The following is a 25,267-nucleotide window of genomic DNA, read 5'->3' as shown; positions in this document are numbered from 1 at the left end:
GCTCACTGGGCCCTTAAACCCCCTTCATGACCAGAGCGCTTTTTGCAATATATGCAGTGTCGGATTTGTTTTAAATGTTGCAATGGTTTTGCGGCTCCCAGTCTTTTTTTCCCTCTCGGAAACGGGTCCAAGTGGCTCTTTATGTCTTAAAGGTTGCAGACCCCTGCACTAGACTATGGCTTGACAAATTTGCTTTGAATCTAGGAGCCAGCTAAAAAAAAAAAAAAGTTAAGAGCCATTTTTTTTTTTTTTTTTTTAACCACTTGCCTATTGGTTACTTTCACCCCCTTCCTACTACCCAGGCCAAATTTTCAACTTTCAGCACTGTCACACTTTAAGCCATGGTTCACATCTGTACAGTCGTGTGGGCCGTGATTTGCGCGGGCACGAAAGCCCATTCGTTTAAATGGACTCCTGTGCCACAGAACACGCAGGGAAGAAGTTCCTGCACTACTTTGGAAATCGCAGCCCATACGGGAACAGGAGGTTCCCAGTACGATTGCGATTTCCAGTGCAGGCCGCATGCCTTTAGAACAATGGCACCCACCTGCAGGTCCTGCATTCCTGTTTGGGTGGTGCAGCTGCAGGTATTTGTGCCTGTCCCACAAGGGCACCACCTACACAGATGTGAACCAAGTGTAAAGAACAATTGTATCTTTTTTTTTTTTTTCTAGACAGTTTTCTTTTAGTTATATTTAATCACCATTGGGTTTTTATTTGTTACCAACTACATGAAGAGGCTGAAAAATAAAAAACAAAAAGGCCGCACTGCTGTGGACACTGACGAGGCTTGCACTAAAGGCACTGTTGGTGGCCACACCAAACTGTCATGCTGCCGGTTACTGCTCTGAGGTAAGACAGGGTTGTCCCCAGAACGGCAGGTGTCACTGAGCCGCACAGGGGACACTTCCTGCTTGCTCTGCTCCTCCTGTGACCCGTCCCTCCTACTAATGTACAGCCCCACATCTCCCCTAACCCACCCTTCACATTCCCACCACTCTCCTCCCTCACAGCGCCGCTCCTCGCTACTATCCGCAGCCTCACACACTAGTGACACCTGCAGGCTGCACGGCAATGTTGCACCTGGCTGCGCTCCCCTAGGCTACACCACCGGGGCTGACAACAGTCCGGGCGCCAGGCTATATTTTCTATTCACCATAGCCACCAGGCACCCGGGATTTGTCAAACCCTGTACTAGATGACTGCACAAATCTGCAAAAAAAATACAAAAAGTAACCCACTTCGTGTATTTACTTTGCCTGGAGCTCATCTTTCACATGTATGCACACCTCAATAGCAGTAGTATAGAAAAACTACAATGAAAACACATTCATTGCCAATATTTAAAAGGCATAAGATGTTTATCAATATGAAACCAGGGAGCAATATTCAACATAAAACTGATTAAAACAAAGTAAAAACTTTACACTGAAAGTACCCTCTGAACAGGGTAAATTGCTATACAAATAAAACATTGCAACAAAAGCAGTCCAATGGGGTAACATACCTCTATCACACTGTGTAAAACATTTTAAAAGTCTTTTTCGCAAGACAAAGCATAATACAATCTTGATGTATATTTACAGTCTGGCATAAAAGTTGAGCTACAAATATTTTACATTAAAATAAAGGCCTTGGTGAGAAGTATTAAACACTTGCAGGAACGTAGGATAGACACTGCTTGGAAGCTTTCCCCCCCATGAAGGGAAGATGTAGTCATTTGGCCAGAGACATCCAGATTCAGATCTTTGCCAAAGTTAAACTCCGCCATTGTCCGTTAGATCAAGAATACAATGTTTTCTGAAACCATGATATGGTTTGCTTCCTCCATAAGCTCCAAAGCAGCTTTCACCTCACCCTGTGAGAAAGGTGAATCATTGTTCTTGTTAATGGCATCCAAGAGGGCTGGCATAGCGATGGATTGAGCGTGGGCAGATTTAAAGGCATCCAGAAGGGCGGCCTTGAAAGTCTTCAGCCTGTAAACAAAGCAGTATAAATTTTAGAACAATCCGGGATTGGTTAGCGTGGGAAACTGCTACATAATCAGGATTTGTACATCATGTCATAAATGGAGTGCAATGCTAAGCCCTTTCCTGCCCCCCATTAAAGTGGAACTTTAGTCAGAAAATGAAGCCCTTATAGATCACTTCAGGTTGGCCCCTTTTGCAGTTCTAGCTGTAAAACATTAAACATAAGTGCCTATACTGTTTAAGATCTAGTAATACATTTTCTCACACTCACATGCTCAGTTGCTCTATTTTTCAGCACTGTGCTGAAAGTCTAAAGGCCAATTTACTGAAAGCCTAAAAGTTACTCAGGGGCTCTGGGCTTCAGCAAAATGGCAGGCTCCAGCAAGAAGAAACAGGAACAATGCTGGAGGCAAGTTTACAGCACACACTCATTTTGGTAGCTTTTTGGTTCCTTGCTAAAGAACATTATTTTTTATCAAGTTCTGCTTTAATCTCAAGTCTTCTGTAAGTCTGAACAGAAACACTCATCTCCTTGGTCCTCTGCAGCTCTCACTGGATCTTCCCTTTGACCTTGATTCATTATAAAAGATACATGGAGGTCAGCAGGAGGAACCTGTGATAATGCCAAAGTTTTGGGTTTCACTCCTGACTTCAGCAGATGATTTGGCAGCAGCAGGTAAAACTTTCACACACAGGGCTTAATTTCAAAAGGTGTATTACAGGGACAGGGTCCTTCCAAATTTACTGTTTTTTTTAAATTGGAATTTTAGGTCCTCCTGCCTGCCATGGCAATCGAGAGGATTGAGTTGCTGAATTTATTTGCCATTAGAATGCAACCAGAGGATGCAGACACCTAGAGGGCCCCAAGCTGCCCCAACTCCTGTACTGGACTGAAACCTCCAAGAAAGGACAGCCACCCAACCCAGCTCTGAAATACCACATGTGGTTGGAGTGACCCGTCACCTAAACCCTGGAAAGTAATTGGGAGCGCCAACTACGGCACCAGCAGACTCACCTGTCTCCAGACAGCCCAGTCTCTTTTTCCTTCTCTGCCGGGGTCTCTGGTGCATGGGACTGAACTATAGTAGGAAAATAAAAAAAAGTGTTACAATTCACACCATACAACACACCACAAGCAAGGTTAAATCCAATGAAACAGTACTGACCATCGGGGGTCTCCTCCTCTGTGTCACTGAAGTCATAGGGATCATGTGCGTCTCCCTCAGCAGTGCTGGCTTTTCTAAAATACAAATTAAAGCAGATAAAGCACAGGTAATCCATTTTCTTTTGAACACAAAATCATAACCAGCAACTTGCAGTTGAACCTGAAGGGTGTTGGCCAATGAACTAGTAGCAAAAAGGATTAGGCATGGCATGGTTCTGGCCAGCTTAGTGGATTGCTTTAAAAAAGTCCTGGATGCTTTCTTAGATACACAGAATATAACTGGATACTAACATTTATAGGTAAAGTAGATCCAGGGAATATCCAATTGCCTCTGAGGGGATCACAAAGGAATTTTTTTCCCAGCAGCAAATTGGATCATGCTTTGCTGGGGGTTTTTTTTGCCTTCCTCTTGATCAACTGTGGGTATAGGATTATAACTTTTTTTTTTCTTCTATGGTTGAACTGGATGGACGTTTGTCTTTTTTCACCCAGACTAACTATGCATAGGCTAAATATTCTAGGAAAAAGAAAAAGTTTGTTGCTTGACCAGTCATGCGATTCCATTACTGCCCTGTACTGCCATGAAGATGCCCCACTATTCCTAACTTCAGCTGTGTCCCTTACCTATCCATGAGGCTGACCGGTGTACAAGACGGCTCTCAGAAAGGTAATACTGTACTTGGCTGTCCACCTGCCACTGACCACACAAGATGGAACGGTCACATCTCTGCACACTGGCAACCCATATATTCCCCTAAAATTACCATCATAGTGAAGCTTTGCTTATCCACACCCCAAGTTTGCCACACATGCAAAACAGAAACCTTTGGGCCCCAGAGGTTGCTTTTGCGCTCCATTTTTCCATATTGGTGAAAGTGAGGGAGTCTGAGGTTGATGGGCAGAATGGCAATGATCACACGTTTTTAAAGCGGAGCTCCACCCAAATGGGGAAGTTCCGTTTTAATGCTTTGTTCCCAGCTCCCCATTAAGGACTGGCACCTTAGGGGAGTGGGGGACGGACAGAGCGGGTACCCAAATTTGACAGGTACCTGCTCCCACTTCCACTGCAATCGCCTAGGCCCCTTCCCCCCCCCCCCCCCGTAGTTTTCTGGGACATGACTGGTCCCAGAAGACTACTTGGCCATTTACAAAGCGCAGCGCTTCTCACGCATGCACAGTGGGCAGCTGTCACAGCTGGGTGCCCACACTAAAGATTCCGGCACCAGGAAGAGAAGACGGCCGGTGAAATCAGCAGTGGTGAGGACACCGTTGGAATAAGGGACAGGTAAGTGGCTGTATTTTAAGTTAGTACCTACAGTTTTTGTAGCGGCTGACTTTTTTTCCAGCTGGAACTCTGCTTTAAGTTATACAACGTTTGTCCTACAATTACTGTCTAATCAGATGTGATACCCTTCAAACCCCTGAAGAAAGTGCTAAATCTCTGAAATGCATCTGGTGAACAGAGACACATCAAACTTGTAGTAAGTCTTGGACCATTCTGTGTAATCAAATGTGTTATAATATTGTACTATAAGCTGTTATGCTGAGATTTTAGACACATTTTGTACAATAAAAAGGTGAAAAGAGCTTTTTTAAAATCTTCATAGTCTACGTGCCTTTAAAGTCTCAATTTGGGGAAACATCCTCTTTTCGTTAGCTGTTCACCTGCAATGTCACTTTGAAGTCCCAAGGTAGACATTTTGATGGACAAGGTATAAAACCACTCACTGCAGATGATACAATGTTACTCACCTTTTCTTTCTGGTCTTCCTTTCGGTCTGCACCTCTTCCTCTTCAGTATCAGAACCCTCATCTCTCTTCTTCCGCTTCTTCTCCTTCTCCAGAACCTGAAATGATACAGCTAGATTCAGCTCATTGGAATCCTAGTAATTGGGCACCTCCTACCTTAAAATAAACCCAAAATCTTTATGTAATCCATGTTCTAGAAGGTTTATTAGTGTGGGTTTCATAAACATTTTTGCAAAAGAACCATTTACCGTTTGAGATTTTCCTTATTTTTGATGACCGCATTAAACAGACTTAACGGCCACTTTATTAGGTACCCCTGTTCAATTGCTTGGTAACACAAATTGCTAATCAGCCAATCACATGGCAGCAACTCAATTCATTTAGACATCTAGATGTGGTGGAGACAACTTGCTGAAGTTCAAACCGAGCAACAGAATGGAGAAAAAAGGGGATTTAAGTGACTTTGAACATGGCACGGTTGTTGGTGCCAGACAGGCTGGTCTGGATATTTCAAAAACTGCTGATCTACTGGGATTTTCAGGCACAACCATCTCTAAGGTTTACAGAGAATGGTCTGAAAAATAAAATATCCAACGAGCAGAAGATGTGTGGACGAAAATGCCTTGTTGATGTCAGAGGAGAATGGGCAGACTGGTTCCAGATGATAGAAAGGCGATAGTAACTCATAACCACTCATTACAACCAAGGTATGCAGAATACCATCTCTGAATGCACAAGACGAGCCTTGAAGCAGATGGGTCAACAGCAGAAGACCTCAGCGGGTAGCAAGGTGTACCTAATAAAGTGGTCGTTGAGTGTAGATGTTTCCCTACTCATGTTTTCTGTTTTTCACTAGTTTTGCATTTGGCTAGGGTGAGTGTCACTACTGGTAGCATGAGAATACCTGGACCCTACAGAGGTTGCACAGGCAGTCCAACTACTCCAGGATTTCACATAAATACGTGCCATTGCCGGAAGGTTTGCTGTGTATCCCAGCACAGTCTCAAGAGCATGGAGGAGATTCCAGGAGACAGGCAGTTACTCTAGGAGAGCTGGACATGTATTTGCTCCTTTGTGCAAGGAGGAACAGGATGAGCACAGCCAAAGTCCTACAAAATGACCTCCAGCAGGCCACTGGTGTGAATGTCTCTGGTCAAACAATCAGAAATAGACTTCAAAAGGGTGGCCTGAAGGCATGATGTCCTTTAGTGAGCCCTGTGCTTCCTTGCACGGCACCATCGAGTTCAATTGGCATTTGCCATTAACCAGAATTGGCAGGGCCGTCACCGGCGCCCTATCCTCATCACAGAAAAATGGACTAACCTGCTGCATAATTTTTTCACTTTAATTTTCGGGGTGTCTTTGAATTCAGTCCTCTGTAGGTTGAGAAGTTTAATTTCCATCAAACGATGGGGCATCCTTACGTCCCTAACACATTGCCCAGTCCATATCAGTATATATATCCAGTAAGATATTTTCCCCCCTTGAAATCTGATGTGTTTTCAAAGCGTTCATTTAATTATTTTGAGCAGTGTATATTCAGACACAGGCCTGTTGCTTTTATACATTCAAAATGGCTGGTTCACTTTAGGCACAATATATTGTGCTACCAGGTAGAAAGCATAGCTTCCTGAAAATGCATCCGAGCACATCAGCAGCACACTAGGGTCAATCAACCCAAAAATGCAGTATGGTGAAATTCTCAACTGACCGCCGACAGTTGTTGCTGGCTTTTGATCCATATGGTCCAGTAATACCTTCTACATCTACGAACACATCTACCGCAATTGATACTATAAACGCAACTACAACTGCTGCTACAACGAAAGCAAGCAACATTACTAATTCCACAATATCTCCTGCGCCAAAGACCACTCCGTCCAGTACACCTACAAAGCCCTCACCTACGTCTCCTCCTGCGCCACCCACCACAAAGGGCCCAACTTCTGCAAGTAGCACCTCTTCTACAACTGTGACTAGTAAAGGAACGTCGGCATCCACAGCAGCATCTTCAACCACAGGATCTTCCACCACCGTCAGTCCTGTGACGATGATATTTCATCTATACCTGGAGAAGAGCTGAGTGGGAATATTATATCCTGAGAAGTGGTTTTGGAGTGCTTTGGTGCCTGGAGGATCTGTGAGAGGGATCCATACTGCTCTTTGACCCGCAAGGGTCGAAGAGATGCGGTGAGAGGCTAATCCAGAAGGTGGTTGGATTCACAAGCTATCTACACCCAGATACCTGCACGTTTTTGTTTCACCTGTGGTCACTTTACAGCCTATTGGAAACACAGTTTACCAAAACAAAAAAATTTTTTTCACCTTTAATATTCCATTATTGGACTTTTTTTCACTTTTAATATTCCATTATTGGACTTTGAGTTTGTGTGTATTATTTAGATGTAACTTCACTTCACATTTTTGCACGTGTGATGTAATATATGTATGTGCATTTTTCTTGCACATGCGTATTGATTTAAGTTTGTGTTTTGCCATCATTTTTGTGTTATCACTAAGCACATTTCTTATTATATTTATCATTATTGCTATTTATTTGAGATATTGAATTCCACATTCACTTTAATTAGTTTGAATGTAGCGCAGCATTTTTATGGTTTATAGTTGTTGCAAAGCGACATGGAAGCAAAAAGCAAGTATTTCACTATCTTTTAACTCACGGATATAGAACGACTAACATTAAATGGAAACTAGACAAATTTTGAAAGTAGTCAGTATTTGTTTATATTATAGATTTGCCATTTAATGCGGAACTTTGCCCTCTCAATCAACACTATTGAATGACTATTTGTATCCTCATGCTTCTAGCATTAGTAAATATATAGGAAAGCATACAATATTTACTGGTTTTAAACTTTTTTTTTTACATTCCTTCAGTTACTTGCTGGTAAATGATGTCATACAGCCCAGGGGTCTTCGGGGGAGGGGGGGGGGGTTCCCAGCTAAGCACACCTTCCTGCCTGCACTAAAAGCACATGGATTCCAGAAGCAAATGTTACATGAATCATCTGCCCTTACTCAAGACAGCCAGGGCCAGAAATGCTAAGGGGCGTTTTTCAACGTGTTTTCTCAGCAAAACATAGCATAGAAACATGGATGGATGGGGGAGATTGCTTTGAATAGTAAAAATGAATTAGATAGCGTTTTCAGTTTGTAATGCTCAGATGCAGTGAAGTTCCCCTTAAAGCCAATTTTAAAAATAAAAGAAACAGCCTAGCTTTGCAGAACATTCTGGGAGGTCATTCAAAACAAAATGGTGGAAAGTTTATTTTCAGGCTTTTTTCCTGGAACTAGGTTCACCTATGCATTGTTTAAAGTGCATGTTGACATGCTTGTCCATATGCACCAACATGCTTTACATGTGTAAAAAGGTAAGATATTTCAGCGAGTGTTAAATACAAACTCATAAAAAGCAGCTGTGCACAGTAAAGTAAACCCTAAATCCTTCAAGAGACATATATAAATGTTAAGTGCAGCGCTAAATATAATCCGGATAAACGTATAGTTGCAATGTTCATAAGTGGGTTAACAGTCCACAGTAAAAAGAGCTCAAAGGAGACAATATTCCCAAAGTCGTCGCTTTCATAAGACTCAGTGAGAGGCAGGATATGTATAAAATGAGCACTCAGACTCGCAAAGAAAATGCGCAATGTAGCAACAAAACGGAGGTCTGCCAAGAGGTCCCTTTCAGGATACGAATGCAACCAGCCCGGGATGGATTGACATCTGGATACATATTCTCAAACCGGAGGTCCACTTTAAGGACACGGATGGAGCCTCTTCAGTACAGTGGGATAGTCACCAGGGGGAGCTCTGGGGGATTAAATGCTCAATGCAGAGCAACAAATGGAAATACTGAAAAATGGAGGTAAGCTGCACCCCTATGACTACGAGCCTTCGCTCGAAACGCGTCAGATAGCTACAGCAGGTTGGACGCTTCACCGCCGGCGCCACGAGGGGCCCCGGCGGCCATCTTTGATTCATACCTGGGTCAGTATTTTTTTGTAAGTTGGATTTTCTGCTATCCTGTGCCTTCAATAAAGATACCTGAGGATATTACACTATGTGGCCCTTTCTATTTATTTGAGTTCTGGTGAGAACCGGCCAAGTCTACGGAACAGCTGCATCCATCCAGTTACCGGGCCATGAGGGATATGCTGACCAGATCTGACCAGACCAGGATGATGATACAGGAGGTCTAGTGATAATTTTACACAAATGCGCATAAAGATTGCGTATCTGGTGAGTGCGCAGTCTTTATATTTTATCACCCGATGGTCCTGCATATTGGACGTCTGAAGATCACCCTGGATCTTAAGAGCACTCCTTCAGTGGACTGTTTTTCACTCTCTTCACCTAGAGCCACCATATAGTGGCGTCACTAATTTACAGTCACTGTTCACTATTGTGTAATTATTATTTGTTTGGTTATACAGCGCTGCACCTCCCTGTTCACATATATGCTATTGAAGGTTTGATACGGTGCCTTTTGGGTGTACAGCTGCTGCTTATTATATATTATCACATAAGCGCTCACTTATCTTCTGTTTTTCCTAAATGGAAATACCCATAGTGTAGTATTGTTAGAAAAAATTTAATAAAGGATGTTGTAAAGCAGCAAAATAGATACCCTCATACATGTGAATGCTGTGCGCCAAACATGTGCCAAGATGTTGTATCAAAAACAGTAGGCGGGAATGAGTATTGCAGAAAAAAGCTGCTATGAGCACTAACCAGCTGGTGATCAAATGGGAGCCGCCGGACCTCCGTGATCCGGCGGCGTGACGTCAAAGCTCGCAGGCTCCTCCAAGACGCATTTTGTACACTAGTACGTCTTCAGAAGGGGTAACCTTCCTGCCTACTGTTTTTGATACAACATCTTGGCACATGTTTGGCGCACAGCATATACATGTATGAGGGTATTTTGCTGCTTTACAACATCCTTTATTAAATGTTTTCTAATAATACTACACTATGGGTATTTCCATTTGTTGCTCTGCATTAAGCATATAATCCCCCAGAGCTCCCCATGGTGACTATCCCACTGTACTGAAGAGGCTGCATCCGTGTCCTTAAAGTGGACCTCCAGTTTGAGAATATATATCCAGATGATGTCCACCCATCGCGGGCTGATTCCATTCGTATCCTGAAAGGGACCCCTTGGCAGACCTCTGTTTTGTTGATACATTGCGCATTTTCTTTACGCATCCGGTGAGTGCGCATTTTATACATATCCTGCCTCTCACCGAGTCTTATGAAAGCGACGTCTTTGGGAATATTATAATCACCTTTGAGCTCTTTTTACTGTGGACTATTAACCCATTTATGAACATTGCAACTATACGTTTATCCGGATTATATTTAGCGCTGCACATATATATATATATGCATGCTTTACATGTGTGTAGACATGTGATTTCATCAAACCTATCAGTGTGCATTAATGCATACCCATGAACCCAGCTGCAATGAACCTACATGAGCTCAGAGTGCACATGTGTACTATAAACTTCAACTGTCTATGACCATGCTAGGGAGAGGTCCCATTACTTCCTCTTCTAGTAAGAGGACACATTTTTCTGTTTAGCAAAGGAAACAAACATTGGGCATGTATTAGACAGATACTGCATGTTTTTTTTCCCCCTGACATTAACTACAATATCGAGAGGCTCTTTTACTGCAAGTAAAAGATTTCAAAAGTTTAGGGGGGAAAAAAAGAAAAAAAATTTTAAAAGCAAAAGGAATTCACTCTCAAAAAGGAGAACTCAGTAACAGCAGCCAATATATCTTGTCACAATAGATGAACTTTAAAGTATTCAGCACTCTCACCTTTTTAAAATAGGCGTATTGGACGAGCTCCACAGCAGCCTCTGCATCCTGCAGCTGTACGTTCTTACTCATTCTCACTTTGGCATGAGCTGTGGACAGACGGATCAGAGTTTCCAGACTACGAGCAGTTACAGGAGATGTCTGGAAGCGGAAAGAGGAAAGGTTAGTTTGCACTTATGCTACCAAAAGAAGAGACATGCAGCTAGAATGCACTCATTGCAAGGCAAGCACTTTCAACAAGCAGCAATAATGCTTTGTGGCACATTCTGCAGCCTTGGAACTCACCCTGGCCACATCAGTGCTCATCTGATCCTGGTTTCTTAGACGGGAATACTCTTCAGCTATGTAATTGGCAGCCTCTGCTGTGAGCACGGGTTTGAACAGTTTTGCCACATGGATGTATTTCCGCATAAACTCCATGCTAACAGTCTTCTCTCTGCATGGGATAAAGTCAACATCAGAACTTCAACAGGACAAGGTATGGGTAGACAAAGCTAAACTTAACGCGCCTCTCCTCACTGGCACCAGCATCTTACACAGCCTCTTTGGGTGCTTTGACGGAACTACTTGGCTGGGCCGGAATGATCCAAATCTTACATATACACACAGGAGGTCAAGAACCTACTTTAACCTGTGTATGTACAGCTCAGTATACATCCATTTCAACCATAAGAAAAAAAAAAGTTATAATCCTATACCCACAGTTGATCCAGAGGAAGGCAAAAAAAAAAAAAAAAAAAACCCAGCAAAGCATGATCCAATTTGCTCCTTCTGGGAAAAAAAATTCCTCCCTGATCCCAAGAGAGGCAATCGGATATTCCCTGGATCAACTTTACCTATAAATGTTAGTATCCAGTTATATTCTGTGCATCTAAGAAACAATCCAGGCCTTTCAAAAAATTCCAGACAGGCAGACAAATATTATTGCAGAAGGGATACAGTATGTCTGCAATAAAGAGCCTCTTCACAATTTTTAATTCCCCTAACTCCCACACGACAGCTTCATATCCTTCAATTTATTGCAGTCACAATATAAATTAAATTGTGACTGGTTTCCATGAATTATTGCAGTGTAACATCAAAACATTTTTGAGTTATAATCGAGCTCATGAGAAAAAAAAAAGAAAAAAAAAAAAAAAAGAAGAAGTAGAACCAATAGTGTCTGTTTTGGGCAAGCCCCAGCAATTACGTGCATATTATTGGTTTTAAGGCAGACCCGTATTGGCGTCATCACTGTGCTGAAGTAGCAGCTTTAACTAAATCAGGTCTTAGAAGTCTAAAAGCTGTGAGAGTTGGAGTTACAGGAATATATTATCTGAAGGTTATGGGATAAGGTGGCTGGGTTGTTTAAAACAATTTCTGCGAACACACCACCTAAACCTGTATAATGCAACGGCTTATTATACTTGCCCATACCCAGTGCCCATGCCTTGGCTCTGTGGTGAAGCTATGCTTGCTGAATATATGACAGCATCAGACATTGTCCCATAGTTATGTTGCATCCAACAGGAGGAACCATAGCACGCAGCAGAGGGCCAAACATCCAACATACCCGGAAGCAGGACATTGGAACAGGCAATGGTTGCTTTACAAAAGTGGACTAAATACAGGAGTGGGTTTGCTTCATAGGAGAACACAGGTTTTATATAGCAACTAATTTGTACACCAACCAAATATTCCAGAGCCCAGAAACAGACTAGATTGTAAAAGTACAATGGAAAACTTACCTTCTTTTCTTGACTCCATGCAGAAGGCTGTCGTGTTTCTCGTACACTTGCAGTTCTTGCTGCTCTTCATGGCTAACATTGGGGTCTTCAGTGGCCAAAATATCAACAGAGCTGCCCAGCGGCATAGCTAGATTGACAAATGTAAGATTCATATTTAGGTACAGCACCTTACATACTACAGTCAGTAATCGGTCTTAGAGGAAAGGCCAGACAATGTTCAAAGCTATTTTGTAGCAGCAGCCAGATGGACTGTGAAAATGGAGGACTGCAGCTGTCAATATACACGTTGGAGCACTATCAAACTTTAGCCACTACACCAGCCTCTCAAAAACATTGGGAGCCCTATAAATAACTTCAGGTCTCAAGTAGCCAATCTCTATACCTACAGTTCACTGTGTATTAGCATGATGGTCAAATAACAATGACAGACGGCCACAAACGATCATTTGTGTCAGCAGTTAAGCTGGCCATACATTATACAATGTTCTTGTTCAATTCCCCTTAATTAACCTTCAACTATGTAGTGCAAGGGCCTGCATGATTGCATACAAATTGACAGTGTATACATTTGACCTCAATGTTTTGTTAAATCTAAAGTAAATTGTACAAGAACATTGTATAATGTATGGCCAGCCTTACTTATCTGAGGCAGAAACGCCTTGCTGCTCAAGAAACCCGTAGCAAGCCCTGGAGGGACCCCCAGTTTGGAAAGCCTGCCTCCCATCCCTACAGACTTGGATCTTCTAATGTTACCTGGAAGCATGCAGTCTATACAGCTGTAAAGATAATGAAATTCATTATCAGCTACCTAATTACGGCTATTGCAAGGGGGCAAGGGATCAGACTTCACTGTCTGCACCTTTGAGATCAATGTCATTAGAAAGCAAAGGACTAACAGGCCTAAACGTGCACTAAAGGTTAGGTGCAGGACATGCCTTGTCTAGCCTCAGAATTTCACTGTAGCCTGCCATCTGTTAATTATTTATTTTCATTGTATAAACTCACCATCTCCATCTTGTTCTCCGGCAGCTCTGTAGCGGTGCATACGCAGCACATGATCAGAGATCTCCCGGTCCTGTTCTGGGTCCATCTGATCCAGCATGATGAAAAGCAGATCGAAACGTGACAACAGGGAGTCTTGGAGGCCAATGTTATCCATAGGAGTCTTGTACTGGTCATACTGGAAAACAGAAGACAGAAGCATTAAAATGAGACAAAAAAAGCGTTGTTTGGTCTACACATCCTACTCCATCTAAAACCAATTTCATGTTTGGCACAGCCATTGGCACAATTAGTCACATGTCGTCTCAAGGACTTCTTACCATAATGTACACTATTACCCATTACAAAGCCAAAATGAGGAACTATAGACAAAAAGTATGAATGTTTTAAAAGGGTTAGTTCAGTTTTGTTCTGAATTCTAGAGCATCCAAGGGGCCCCAGTGCATTATATATGATTGTGCAGTCAAGAGAAATTCTTCCTTACAATCGCAAACCTTTAGACCAGGGGTGTCCTACCTTTTGGCCACATTGAAAGAGGAGGAATTGTCTTTGGCCACAGTTGCTCGGGCACACCAGCCCATTAATTTGAATGGGATGCTGTGCCTGCTTTTCGTGTAGGAAAAAAGAATGGGGAAAAAAAAAAAAAAAAACTTTTGAACCGCAGTGGCCAAGAATTTGCATGGTGCTTTTGCACCATGCAATTTCTCGTCGGCTCCCACAACTGAAAATGCATTGCATTTTTAGATTCATGGGGATGCCATTCCGAATGACGCAACCACTCCCAGTAGTGTGAACCTAACCTAAATTCAGACAGTTTGTAAAATCTGCAATTTTTATATCCGTAACAGACATTCATGGACAGATGTAAAAATCATGGATTTTACAAACTGCCCTTAAAATTTAATGGCAGTTAGCAACCCTGTTTTTTTCTGTTTAAGGAGCTACAGGGAAGGTTGTGGGTCCTGGGCTTCAGGGGGAGCAATTGAAATCTGAATGGGGGGGGCACAGCCCACTTCAACAGCTCTCCTTCCCCAATACAGCCAAGTGCCATTTGCTTGCCTGGTGCTCTGTTGAATCCCTGCTGTAGCTGTTGCGGGTGCTTTACACGGTTTTCCCTGCAACCCTCCCATGCATGCTAGCTTATCAGGCATGACCCGGGCCACATCCTGAATTCTCCTGGGCCAGATGCGGCCTGGACACCCCTGCTTTAGGCCATCCATGGCCATAAAACATCAAGCCAGTAGGACAACTGTAGTCTTACGATATATTAAGGACAGATATACCTCTGAGGAAAGATGTTATAGGAGTAATGTTTCCACGAATATGGCATTGCACATGTTGATGTGCCTGCATAGTAGGTTTAATCATGGCAGAAGTTTCTTTTAAACTAGCAAATGTTAACTAACCCTTTAGGGCTGAATTTGATAAGCATGTGCATTCTAATATTTTTAGTGAGCATGATCATGCTTGATCAGTGACACAAACATTAAAGCCAGGAACACCCCCCCCCCCCTACACACACACAAATAAATGGATATGTATATATCTCTATATCTATATACAGGTGAAACTCGAAAAATTAGAATATTGTGCAAAAGTTCATTTATTTCAGTAATAAAAATTAAAAGGTAAAACTAATATATGAGATAGACTCATTACATGCAAATCAAGACAGTTCAAGCCGTGATTTGTCATAACTGTGATGATTATGGCTTACAGCTCATGAAAACCCCAAATCCACAATGTCAGAAAATTAGAATATTGTGAAAAGGTGCAATATTCTAGGCTGTATCAAAGCACATTAATAGAAAGTTATGTGGAAGGGAAAAGTGTGGAAGAAAAAGGTGCACAAGCAGCAGGGATGACCGCAGCCTGGAGAGGATTGTCAGGAAAAGGCCATTCAAAAGCGTTGGGGACTTTCACAAGGAGTGGACTGAGGCTGGAGTCAGTGCATCAAGTGCCACCACACACAGACGGATCCTGGACATGGGCTTCAAATGTTGTATTCCTCTTGTCAAGCCACTCCTGAACAACAAACATCAGAAGCGTCTTACCTGTGCTTAAAAAAAAAAAAAAAAACAGACCTGGTCTGTTGCTCAGTGGTACAAAGTCCTTTTTTCTAATGAGAGCAACTTTTGCATCTCATTTGGAAACCAAGGACCCAGAGTATGGAGGAAGAATGGAAAGGCACACACTGCAAGATGCTTGAAGTCCAGTGTGAAGTTTCCACAGTCTTTGTTGATTTGGGGAGCCATGTCATCTGCTGGTGTTGGTCCACTGTGCTTCATTAAGTCCAGGGTCAACGCAGCCGTCTACCAGGAGATTTTGGAGCACTTCATGCTTCCTTCCGCAGACAAGCTTTATGGGGATGCTGACTTCATTTTCCAGCAGGACTTGGCACCTGCCCACACTGCCAAAAGCACCAAAACCTGGTTCAATGACCGTGGGATTACTGTGCTTGATTGGCCAGCAAACTCGCCTGACCTGAACCCCATAGAAAATCTATGGGGCATTGCCAAGAGAAATATGGGAGACATGAGACCGAACAATGCAGAAGAGCTGAAGGCCGCTATTGAAGCATCCTGGTCTTCCATAACACCTCAGCAGTGCCACAGGCTGATAGCTTCCATGCCACGCCACATTGAGGCAGTAATTGCTGCAAAAGGGGCCCAAACCAAGTACTGAGTACAAATGCATGCTTATACTTTTCAGAGGTCCGATATTGTTCTATGTACAATCCTTGTTTTATTGATTGCATGTAATATTCTAATTTTCTGAGATTGTGGATTTGGGGTTTTCATGAGCTGTAAGCCATAATCATCACAATTATGACAAATCATGGCTTGAACTATCTTGCTTTGCATGTAATGAGTCTCATATATTAGTTTCACCTTTTAAGTTGCATTACTGAAATAAATGAACTTTTGCACGATATTCTAATTTTTCGAGTTTCACCTGTATGTATGTATGTATGTATGTATGTATCAGCTGCAGTAAATGAGACAGACATAAAACATGGGGAAAAAGTGCATGTACTGAGTCTTGTTTTTTTCATTCAAATGCGCTTTAATAGCCAGCTGGAATAATGAACAGCACAGGCCACCATACATTGCACTATAGAATGTCACTATAGCTCACCCTTCCATAGACTGGATTGGCTGCAGCCAACACACTGCAGCGGGCGTTCAGTCTGGCATGAATGCCAGCTTTGGCGATGGTGACACGACCCTGTTCCATGACCTCATGGATGGCTGTGCGGTCCATGTCGGACATTTTATCAAACTCGTCGATGCAGACCACACCGCGGTCACCCAGCACCATGGCACCAGCCTCCAGTCTTCTCTCCCCTAAAAGAAAAGGAATATGCCATTAAAATGAAAAACCCATTTACAGAAAATCTATCATGACACCATAGGTGACTTACAAATGTTAGCTACCAGACTAATCTTTTCTGTACCACCAACTTGGATCAATGATGCAGCATGTGAAATCGGAACACATGATGGACAATCTGGTGACTGATCAGCTTAAAAGTCAAACAACTTGAATTGCCAAAAAAAAAAACAAAAGATAAAAACGAACCAAAAGTGAATTTGGTGTAGAGTTATTCATTTTAAGGTCATCACAGAGAACAGGGGGGCACTCTTTACATCTGGAGGAAGAGATTTAACCTCCAAATATGGAAATGCTTCGTCACAGCAAAAGCGGTGAAAATGTGAAATAGATTCCCTCAAGAGTTGGTTCTGGCCAGATCAATAGATTGTTTTAAAAAAAGGCCTGAAATCTTTTCTAGAAACACAAAATATAACTAGATACTTATGTTGATAGGTAAACTTGATCTAAGGAATATCCGATTGCCTTTCGAGGGATCAGGAAGGATTTTTCCCTGCTGGAGCAAATTGGATCATGCTTAATAGGAAGTTTTTTGCCTTCCTCTGGATCAACAGTGGGTATAGGATTGTATAACATATACTGGCTGAACTTGAGGGAATTGTATCTTAATTCAACCAGACTATGTAATTATCTATATATAAATTTTCTATAGAATACCAAGCCCCTTTCACATGACAGATGACCTTGAGAGTGGAACCAACCAGGATCTACAAAGAATGTAAGTGTGGGGCCCCTTTATAGTCTTCTCAAGACACCTGTTGCCAGGCCACTCATTTCAACAATCTTCCCATCAGATTATGGGTGCTTTTTCCCCCCATCATGTACATGTTATTTACCTATAAAAGCTTCCCCAAAAGTCAGAAGACTGTTGCTGGGATCACTATCTTAGATGTCAGAGCTGTGGCCACATAGCGTTCCCCTCAACTACTTCCCCAGAAGCTGCATAAAAAAGGTTGGAGAGGTGGAGCAGAGGAGAGGGCTACGAATGCAAGGACGGAGGGAGCTGTGCTAGCGTAGCCACATTTTCTAGAAATTTCAATCCTTAAGAAAGCAATTCATCCTTAAGGAAGCAAACAAGCGGAACTTCCCCTTTTGGGTAAAGTAAAACTTTAATTTAGAATAGGGTGGTATGCAGAAGAATTAAAAGAATGTGTACCAAGTTTGTTTCCTTGTCTATACATCAGTACATTCCCTGTATTATGCATCAGAAAACCTGTACGTTTTATTTCTGTTGGTCAGTGTTTCTCTTTCTCTGATGTTATATATTCTGCAATAAAATTCATTGTAAAAGAAAGGATGTTATGGATAGAGAAGGAAGGGTTAAAAACCCCTAGCAGGTTTGCTGTGTCCTACTGGGGATAGATTTCTTTTCACATCCCTTCTTGGAGATGCAGCAGGAAGTGAGAGGAAATCTCCCCAAAAAGTGAGAAATTTACAATTAAATATTTTCCTAACTAGACAATTTCCCTTCACCTCTTGCTCCCACCTGCCATATTAGCTCTAAAATTTAGTGTTTCTCCTCGCTACACCCGCTGGCAGAAATCGTGAAATGTTGGCATTGATATTGAAAATATGACTGATCATGCCAAAAAATGCTCTTTTATTGAAGGATGATGATCATATGAAGCCATTATTAAATAGTTGTTTTGGCTCCTTTTTAAATCATATTAACAGAAATCACCCAAAATGACCCGGATCAAAAGTTTCCATCCCCTGGAATGTTTGGCCTTGGTACAGACACACAAGGTGACACACATGGGTTAAAATGCCAATTAGAGGTTAATGTCCCCCATCTGTGGCTTTTTAAATTGCAATTAGTGTCTGTGTATAAATAGTCAATGAGTTTGTTAGCTCTTACATGGAAGCTCTGCCTAGGCTAGATACTGAGTCATGGGGATCAGAGAAGAACAGTCAAAAGTCCTGCGTAACAAAGTAATGGAACTTTATAAAGATGGAAAAGGACATAAAAGATGTCCAAAGCCTTGAATATGCCAATCAGTACTGTTAAATCACCTATTAAGAAGTGGAAAGTTCGGGGATCTCTTGATACCAAGCCAAGGTCAGGTAGACCAAGAAAGATTGCAGCCATAACTGACAGAAGAATTGTCCGGGATTCAAAGAAAAACCCAGAGGCAACCTCAAAAGAAATACAGGCTGCCCTGGAAAAAGATGGTGTGGTTGTTTTTAAGGAGTACAATACGGTGATACTTGAACAAAAATGAGCTGTTTGGTCGAGGTGCCAGAAAGAAGCCTTTACTGCACCAATGCCACAAAAAAGCCCGGTTACAATATGCCTGACAACACCTTGACATGTCTAACCAGGCCTTGTGTCATTGATGCAGTAAAAGCTTCTGGCACCTCGACCATGCAGCTCATTTTTGTTCAAGTGTCATCATATTGTGCTCCTTCAAAACAACCACACCGTCTTTTTCCAGAGCAGCCTGTATTTCATTTGAGGTTACCTGTGGGTTTTTCTTTGAATCCTAGACAATTCTTCTGTCAGTTATGGCTGCAATCTTTCTTGGTCTACCTGACCTTGGCTTGGTATCAAGAGATCCCCGAACTTTCCACTTCTTAATAGGTGATTTAACATTACTGATTGGCATATTCAAGGCTTTGGACATCTTTTCATGTCCTTTTCCATCTTTATAAAGTTCCATTACTTTGTTACGCAGGACTTTTGACTGTTCTTCTCTGATCCCCATGGCACAGTATCTAGCCTAGTCAGTGCTTCCACGTAAGAGCTAACAAACTCATTGACTATTTATACACTGACACTAATTGCAATTTAAAAAGCCACAGATGTGGGACATTAACCTCTAATTGGTATTTTATCCTGTGTGTGTCACCTTGTGTGTCTGTACCAAGGCCAAACATTCCAGGGTATGGAAACTTTTGATCTGGGCCATTTGGGTGATTTCTGTTATTATGATTTAAAAAGGAGCCAAACAACTATTTGATAATAAATGGCTTCATATGATCATCATCCTTCAATAAAAGAGCATTTTTTGGCATGATCAGTCATATTTTCAATATCAATGCCAAAATTTCACAATTTCTGCCAGGGTATGTAAACTTTTGAGCACAACTGTATGTGTTTATATATATATATATATATATATATATATATATATATATATATATATATATATATATATATATATATATATATATATATACACATACACACACACACACTTATGTAAAAGCATAATACTTGGCAATCTTCATTTATACATAATTTTCACACAATGCAACACTATCAGATGCTGAACTTACCAGTTTCTTGATCAGTTGTAACAGCAGCAGTCAAACCCACCCCGGAGGAGCCTCGGCCTGTGGTTGGGATGGCACGGGGAGCCGTAGAAAGCACATATCGTAAAAGCTGAGACTTGGCTACAGAGGGATCACCTATTTAAAAAAATAAATAAAAGTTTACATATTTACTGTGCGTATTTTGCAAAGAAAAAAAAGCTAACGTGTGAATGGCAGTACCATAATTATTGAGTGTTTGAAAGGTTCTAATGAATAATTACTTTACTTACTAACAGCAATTTCTATGTACAGCTCCTTGCTACACTAGAGAAATCTTGGTTATGTAAATGTTCTTACCACAGACTGTAAAATTTATGAGTGATGAAGAATCAAGAACTGCCCTAGGCACAAGAAGGGCAAATTAAAATGTATTCTAGTTTCTAGCAAAATGTTTATGGAAAATTTCTTTAGGGTGGTGACATCAAAAAACTTCCTAACAAGCTAGAAGCCACTAGCTGGAGCTAATGGGGTACACACTTGTTTGTTGGAATTCCAATTGCAAAGACCCAGTGTGGGCGCACTTTCTGTTCCCAACAAAACCTGCTATTTAAGGCGTAGGTAAATCTGTATCCTGCAAATCAGCCCTAAAAGAAAATGAAAAATGCAACCAGCATACCTATTAGCAGAACGTTGATATCTCCTCTGATACGAGTCCCGTTATCTAGCACCTTCTCCACACCACCAAGCAGCATGCAGAGGATAGCCTTTTTAATGTAGTGGTGCCCGTGTATGCTCGGAGCAAGAGACCTGGACAGCTGCTCAAACACATCCTACAGAAAGAAGGCACAGAATATAAAATGTAACGTGACCAATCATTTACAGGGCTTGTTAAGAGTCATATGCATGATATAACAATCCTAAAAAAAAAGAAGAATTCATGAAGGCGAACACCACCAACTCATTGTTGTCTTTAGCTAGAATGACATTTTACAACAAACTGCATCTGTCGGATTTAGGGGCACTTTGTAATGACTTTTGGGACTGTTTATTAAGAAAAATTATATCCCAGATTGGGGAATCTAAGCTGACTGTCATGGGTTAACATTCTAGGTTAATTTCAAGTGACCTTCCAAAAATTTACCACACACACACGAGTGGAAGAAACTTGTTTAACCACTTCCCGACCGGCCGTTGTATATAAAAGGCTGGACGGTGGTAGTGCAGGGTCGGGTGGCCGTTTATAAACAGCCTCCCCACACCCTGCTTGTGCGTGCTCCCTGGGAGCGCGCAACACCGCGATGCGGTGCCCACTGTGTCCTCCGGACACAGTGAAGCACCGATCGGACGGGACCTCTGTACGAGGTCCCGATCATGTGATCACTGATTGGCCAATCAGTGATCACATGCAAAGTAGTAAGCAAGATGTCATGTGTGACATCATTGCTTACTACGTGTGAAATCTGTGAATGATCACAGAGGTCACATGGTACAAGGCTATTCACAACAGCATTGTACCATGTGAGAAGCTGTGACCAATCACAGCTCACTCAGTACTTCTCAATGACTGCAAGAATGCAGCCAGAGAGAAGGAGAAATGATTGCTTTTACATCCTATATGGGTGTAAAAGCAATCAGTGTAAAAAATAAATAAAAATCTTCATCACCCCCCACAAGTAGTACAGTGTCACCATGGCGGCACTGTACAGCTAGGGTGACAGTATGTAAAAATAAAAATATAAAATAAAAATGTAAAAAAAAAAGTTTAAAAATTATAATTTTTGGTTAAACTAATTTGGATTTTTTTTTATTTTTACTAAAAAGAGAATGGAATAAATTTTGGCCAAGATTTATGATGAAATATTTTTTATTTGCAAAATTTTATAAAAAAAAACGTTTCAAAATTTTTGGACTTTTTCATTTACATAGCAAAAAAAATAAAAATCCCAGCGGTGAATAAATACCACCAAAATAAAGCTTTATCTGTCTCAAAAAAATGGTAAAAAATTCATTTGGGTAGTGTTGCATGACCGCGCAATTGTCATTCAAAGTGTGATAGCGCTAAAAGCTGAAAATTGCCCTGGTCAGGAAGGGGGTAAAAATGTCCGGACAGGAAGTGGTTAAGAGACAATGAGATAGATACCACTATTTGAATATCTACAGCTGAGCATATAGGAGGTCTGGAAGTGACAATAGGGTAACCAAACCTGATTGTCTGAGAGCTCTCACAAAACCTTGGAAAGTGTGGATTACCAAACAAGACTTCTTGAAATGTGACAATATGCTACTGAATACTGAGGTTTAACTCCAGACCAATCTGTTTACCCTAATTCCTACACAATAGGGCAGGTAAATAAAAGGTTTTTTTTTTTCCCCTCATGTGAACCTTGCGTTAAACAAGAAGGTGAGAGCTGGGTCATTGAAAATATAAAGTTTGATACATAACAATGGAGACATTATCAAAAAGCATATTACCAACACCTTTTTATCAAGGGAAATCTATTCAATAAGGTTGGGTATTGCATCCCACTTAACTAAAGTTGCAAAAATGAAAAATAAGGTGATTTGTGAATAAGGTAGTGTCTATATTTCCAAAAGAAATCAGCTATTCCAATACAGTTTAAATATCAGGTAAATGAGAAACCAAATGTATTTACATCTTTCTATGGTCCTTATCCAAGAGTTAGTAGTGAAATCAACTATACTTGAATAGGACATATATTTGATACATAAAGACATTTTGTTTCTATCAAAGGATGAGTTATCATTAAGACCACCAATTAATTTGTGATACCGGACTGTCCCCAGTGGACAGGTGAGGAACATCTCTAGTTACACACACTTCTCAACCGGCCAATCAACAAGCCTGTTGGGAGGTCCCTTGAAACAAAGGATTGTATGGTATAAAAATGCCATACACCTCAGAAAAAGAGGACACTACACTCAAGACTACACTTCACTTAACTGAACTTACATAAGGAAGCAAAGTCCTGTCTCTACCAAGATGACCAACTTCACAGACAGTGCAGAACAAAGCATGATAGGTCAGTAATGGGGAAAACTTAAAAAAAAAAAAACAACAACACAAGATCAGCTACAGGGAGACCACAGAAGACACTGATAACTAATCTTTTGCCCTCCGCATGCACAAAGTCTACTATGCATATACTGATGTTGAAATCATATAAATAAAATAACACAACTGCTTAGTTTTCACAGAACACCTGTACTAATGTTACAAAACCATCTATCACAAGTACCTTAGAGTGAGTTTTACTGAATTTCTTGATTTTAGCCAAGTCATCTGCTGAAAAGACTGGTGACACTTCCTTGCTCATCTGAACCACATTGCAAGCTATCAAAATTGTCCTACAAAGAAAAATAGGTAATTAGAAAAAAAAAGTAGAATCCTCCATTAGCACAATAGTTAAATCATCAATGTTGCTTTAATTGACTGGATAACCTTCCAACCGGGGCGCAAGAACCCAACCCATCAAAGCATAAAGACACCACCCATTACCTGAAAGAGCCGGACGTGTAGCCATTTTGTTTGGAAGGCAGACAGCGATAGGTTCCAATAATCTGCACGCGGTCCCCGGGTTTCACCTTATCGACAAGGTCATCATCTAAAATGATGTCCACTGATCGAGGCAACTGACCAGCGGGGGCCTTTTCTGGCATTTCCTGGATGGTGATGGTTTGATGATCTTTGTACAGGGAAAGCCCAAATTCTGTCTCCAGCGGATTGTTATCCTCATCCTGCAATCAGAAGTAGTAAATCAGAAAACTATTGCACTTAATAAAAAAGTCAGACCTCCAGATGCTATTATGCTGATCTACTCCTTCATAGGTTAGAAGCCCTCTTTAAACAGAAATCAGGCTTTAAAGTGGAGTTGCAGTTGAATTAAAAAAAAAAAAAAATACATAAACGTCAGCAGCTACAAAAACTGTAGCTGCTGACTTTTAAAATACAAACACTTACCTGTCCCTCAGTCAGGCAGTGTCCTCCCCATGGCTGGTTTCCCCGGCTGTCTTCTCTCCCCGGCATCCCTAGTGTGGGTACCCGGCTGTGACAACTTGCAGCTTCACAACTGGGTCCCTACTGCACATAAGCGAGTAGCGCTGCGCTTTGTGAATGGTCCCATATTCTTCCCAGTATATTACGGATTGGGAGGGGGCAGAACTTCCGCTTCTATTCACCTTGGGCGATCACACAGAAAGTGGGAGGGGGTACCTGTCAAATTAGGGTACTTGCTCCAAAAAAGATACCAATGCTTAATGGGGAGCGAGAGACAAAGCATTAAAGTGAAACTTCCCCTTTTGGGTGGAGCTCCGCTTTAAATACAAGTAAAACATTTCACTAGACAGGGCAACACAGTGGTTGAGTGGTTTAACACATCTGACTTGCAGCACTGGGGATCTTGGTTCAGAAGCCAGCATTATGTTTCTGTGTGTTTCCTCCCACACTCCAAAGACATGATGGTAGGTTATTGGCTCCTGTCTAAACTGGCTGGAGCATATGTATGCATGCGAGATAGGGACCTTAGATTGTTAAAGTGGAACTTTACTCACAGTAACTAGATAAAAAGTAATGTTTTTTTTTTAGCAAGGAACATACATTCTACATAGTACAGACAAAACCTTTTTTCTTTATTTTGGATAGAGTAAGGGAGATTACCCTGTTAGATTTGTTTTTTTGCCATATGTGTCCATTGGGGACATTTAACTTTGCTTCCTGTCCCATAACCAAAACAGGAAGTGAGGAAATCCCTTGGGGACTCCAAGGTCACCAAAACTAGTGTCTCCATTGGAACATGTGCACTCTATTACTGTTCTGGGGTTTCGGGTTATTTCACTTTCAATAAAAATGGTAAACAGGACAAATAGAGAGGGGAAATCTCCCTAACAGGGACGCAGACACCAATAAAAACCTAATATAATGTGTTCTAATCCTTCTCCACTCTGCCCAAAACTAAAAAGTTTTGCCTTTAATATGCTTCCAAAATTAGTGTGCGTTATAAATTTTCTCCAGCATTGTTCCCATTTCTTCTTGCTGAAGGCTGCCCATAGCAGCAGTAAAACTTAAGGCTGTCAGCAGATCAGTCATTTTCAGCACAGTGCCATAAAAGAGAGCAACTGAGCATGTGCAGAGCAGGGTG

General features: G+C 41.5%; 1 protein-coding gene across 1 annotated transcript in view; it reads right to left on the bottom strand.

Moving 5' to 3' along the window:
• Positions 1-1,342: 1,342 nt before the first annotated feature.
• Positions 1,343-25,267, bottom strand: part of MCM3 (minichromosome maintenance complex component 3) — a 36,898-nt gene continuing 12,973 nt past the window's right edge. The window contains exons 5-17 of the mRNA XM_089685995.1: positions 23,629-23,867; positions 23,369-23,477; positions 20,788-20,941; positions 20,136-20,267; positions 16,602-16,810; positions 13,467-13,641; positions 12,462-12,588; positions 11,020-11,170; positions 10,735-10,875; positions 4,888-4,982; positions 3,137-3,210; positions 2,986-3,049; positions 1,343-1,976 (exon numbers count right to left, since the gene is read on the bottom strand). Of these exons, the coding sequence (XP_089542121.1) occupies positions 1,778-1,976; positions 2,986-3,049; positions 3,137-3,210; positions 4,888-4,982; positions 10,735-10,875; positions 11,020-11,170; positions 12,462-12,588; positions 13,467-13,641; positions 16,602-16,810; positions 20,136-20,267; positions 20,788-20,941; positions 23,369-23,477; positions 23,629-23,867 (1,869 nt within the window). The 3' untranslated portion in view covers positions 1,343-1,777. The remainder of the gene's footprint in view (positions 1,977-2,985; positions 3,050-3,136; positions 3,211-4,887; positions 4,983-10,734; positions 10,876-11,019; positions 11,171-12,461; positions 12,589-13,466; positions 13,642-16,601; positions 16,811-20,135; positions 20,268-20,787; positions 20,942-23,368; positions 23,478-23,628; positions 23,868-25,267) is intronic.

Source organism: Staurois parvus, unplaced genomic scaffold (genome assembly GCF_062004578.1).
Source record: "Staurois parvus isolate SC_StPar_1 unplaced genomic scaffold, SC_StPar_1.0 ptg000390l, whole genome shotgun sequence".
Taxonomy (NCBI): domain Eukaryota; kingdom Metazoa; phylum Chordata; class Amphibia; order Anura; family Ranidae; genus Staurois; species Staurois parvus.
The sequence above is the reverse complement of the archived record's forward strand: the minus strand, read 5'-3'. Positions and strand labels throughout refer to the sequence as shown.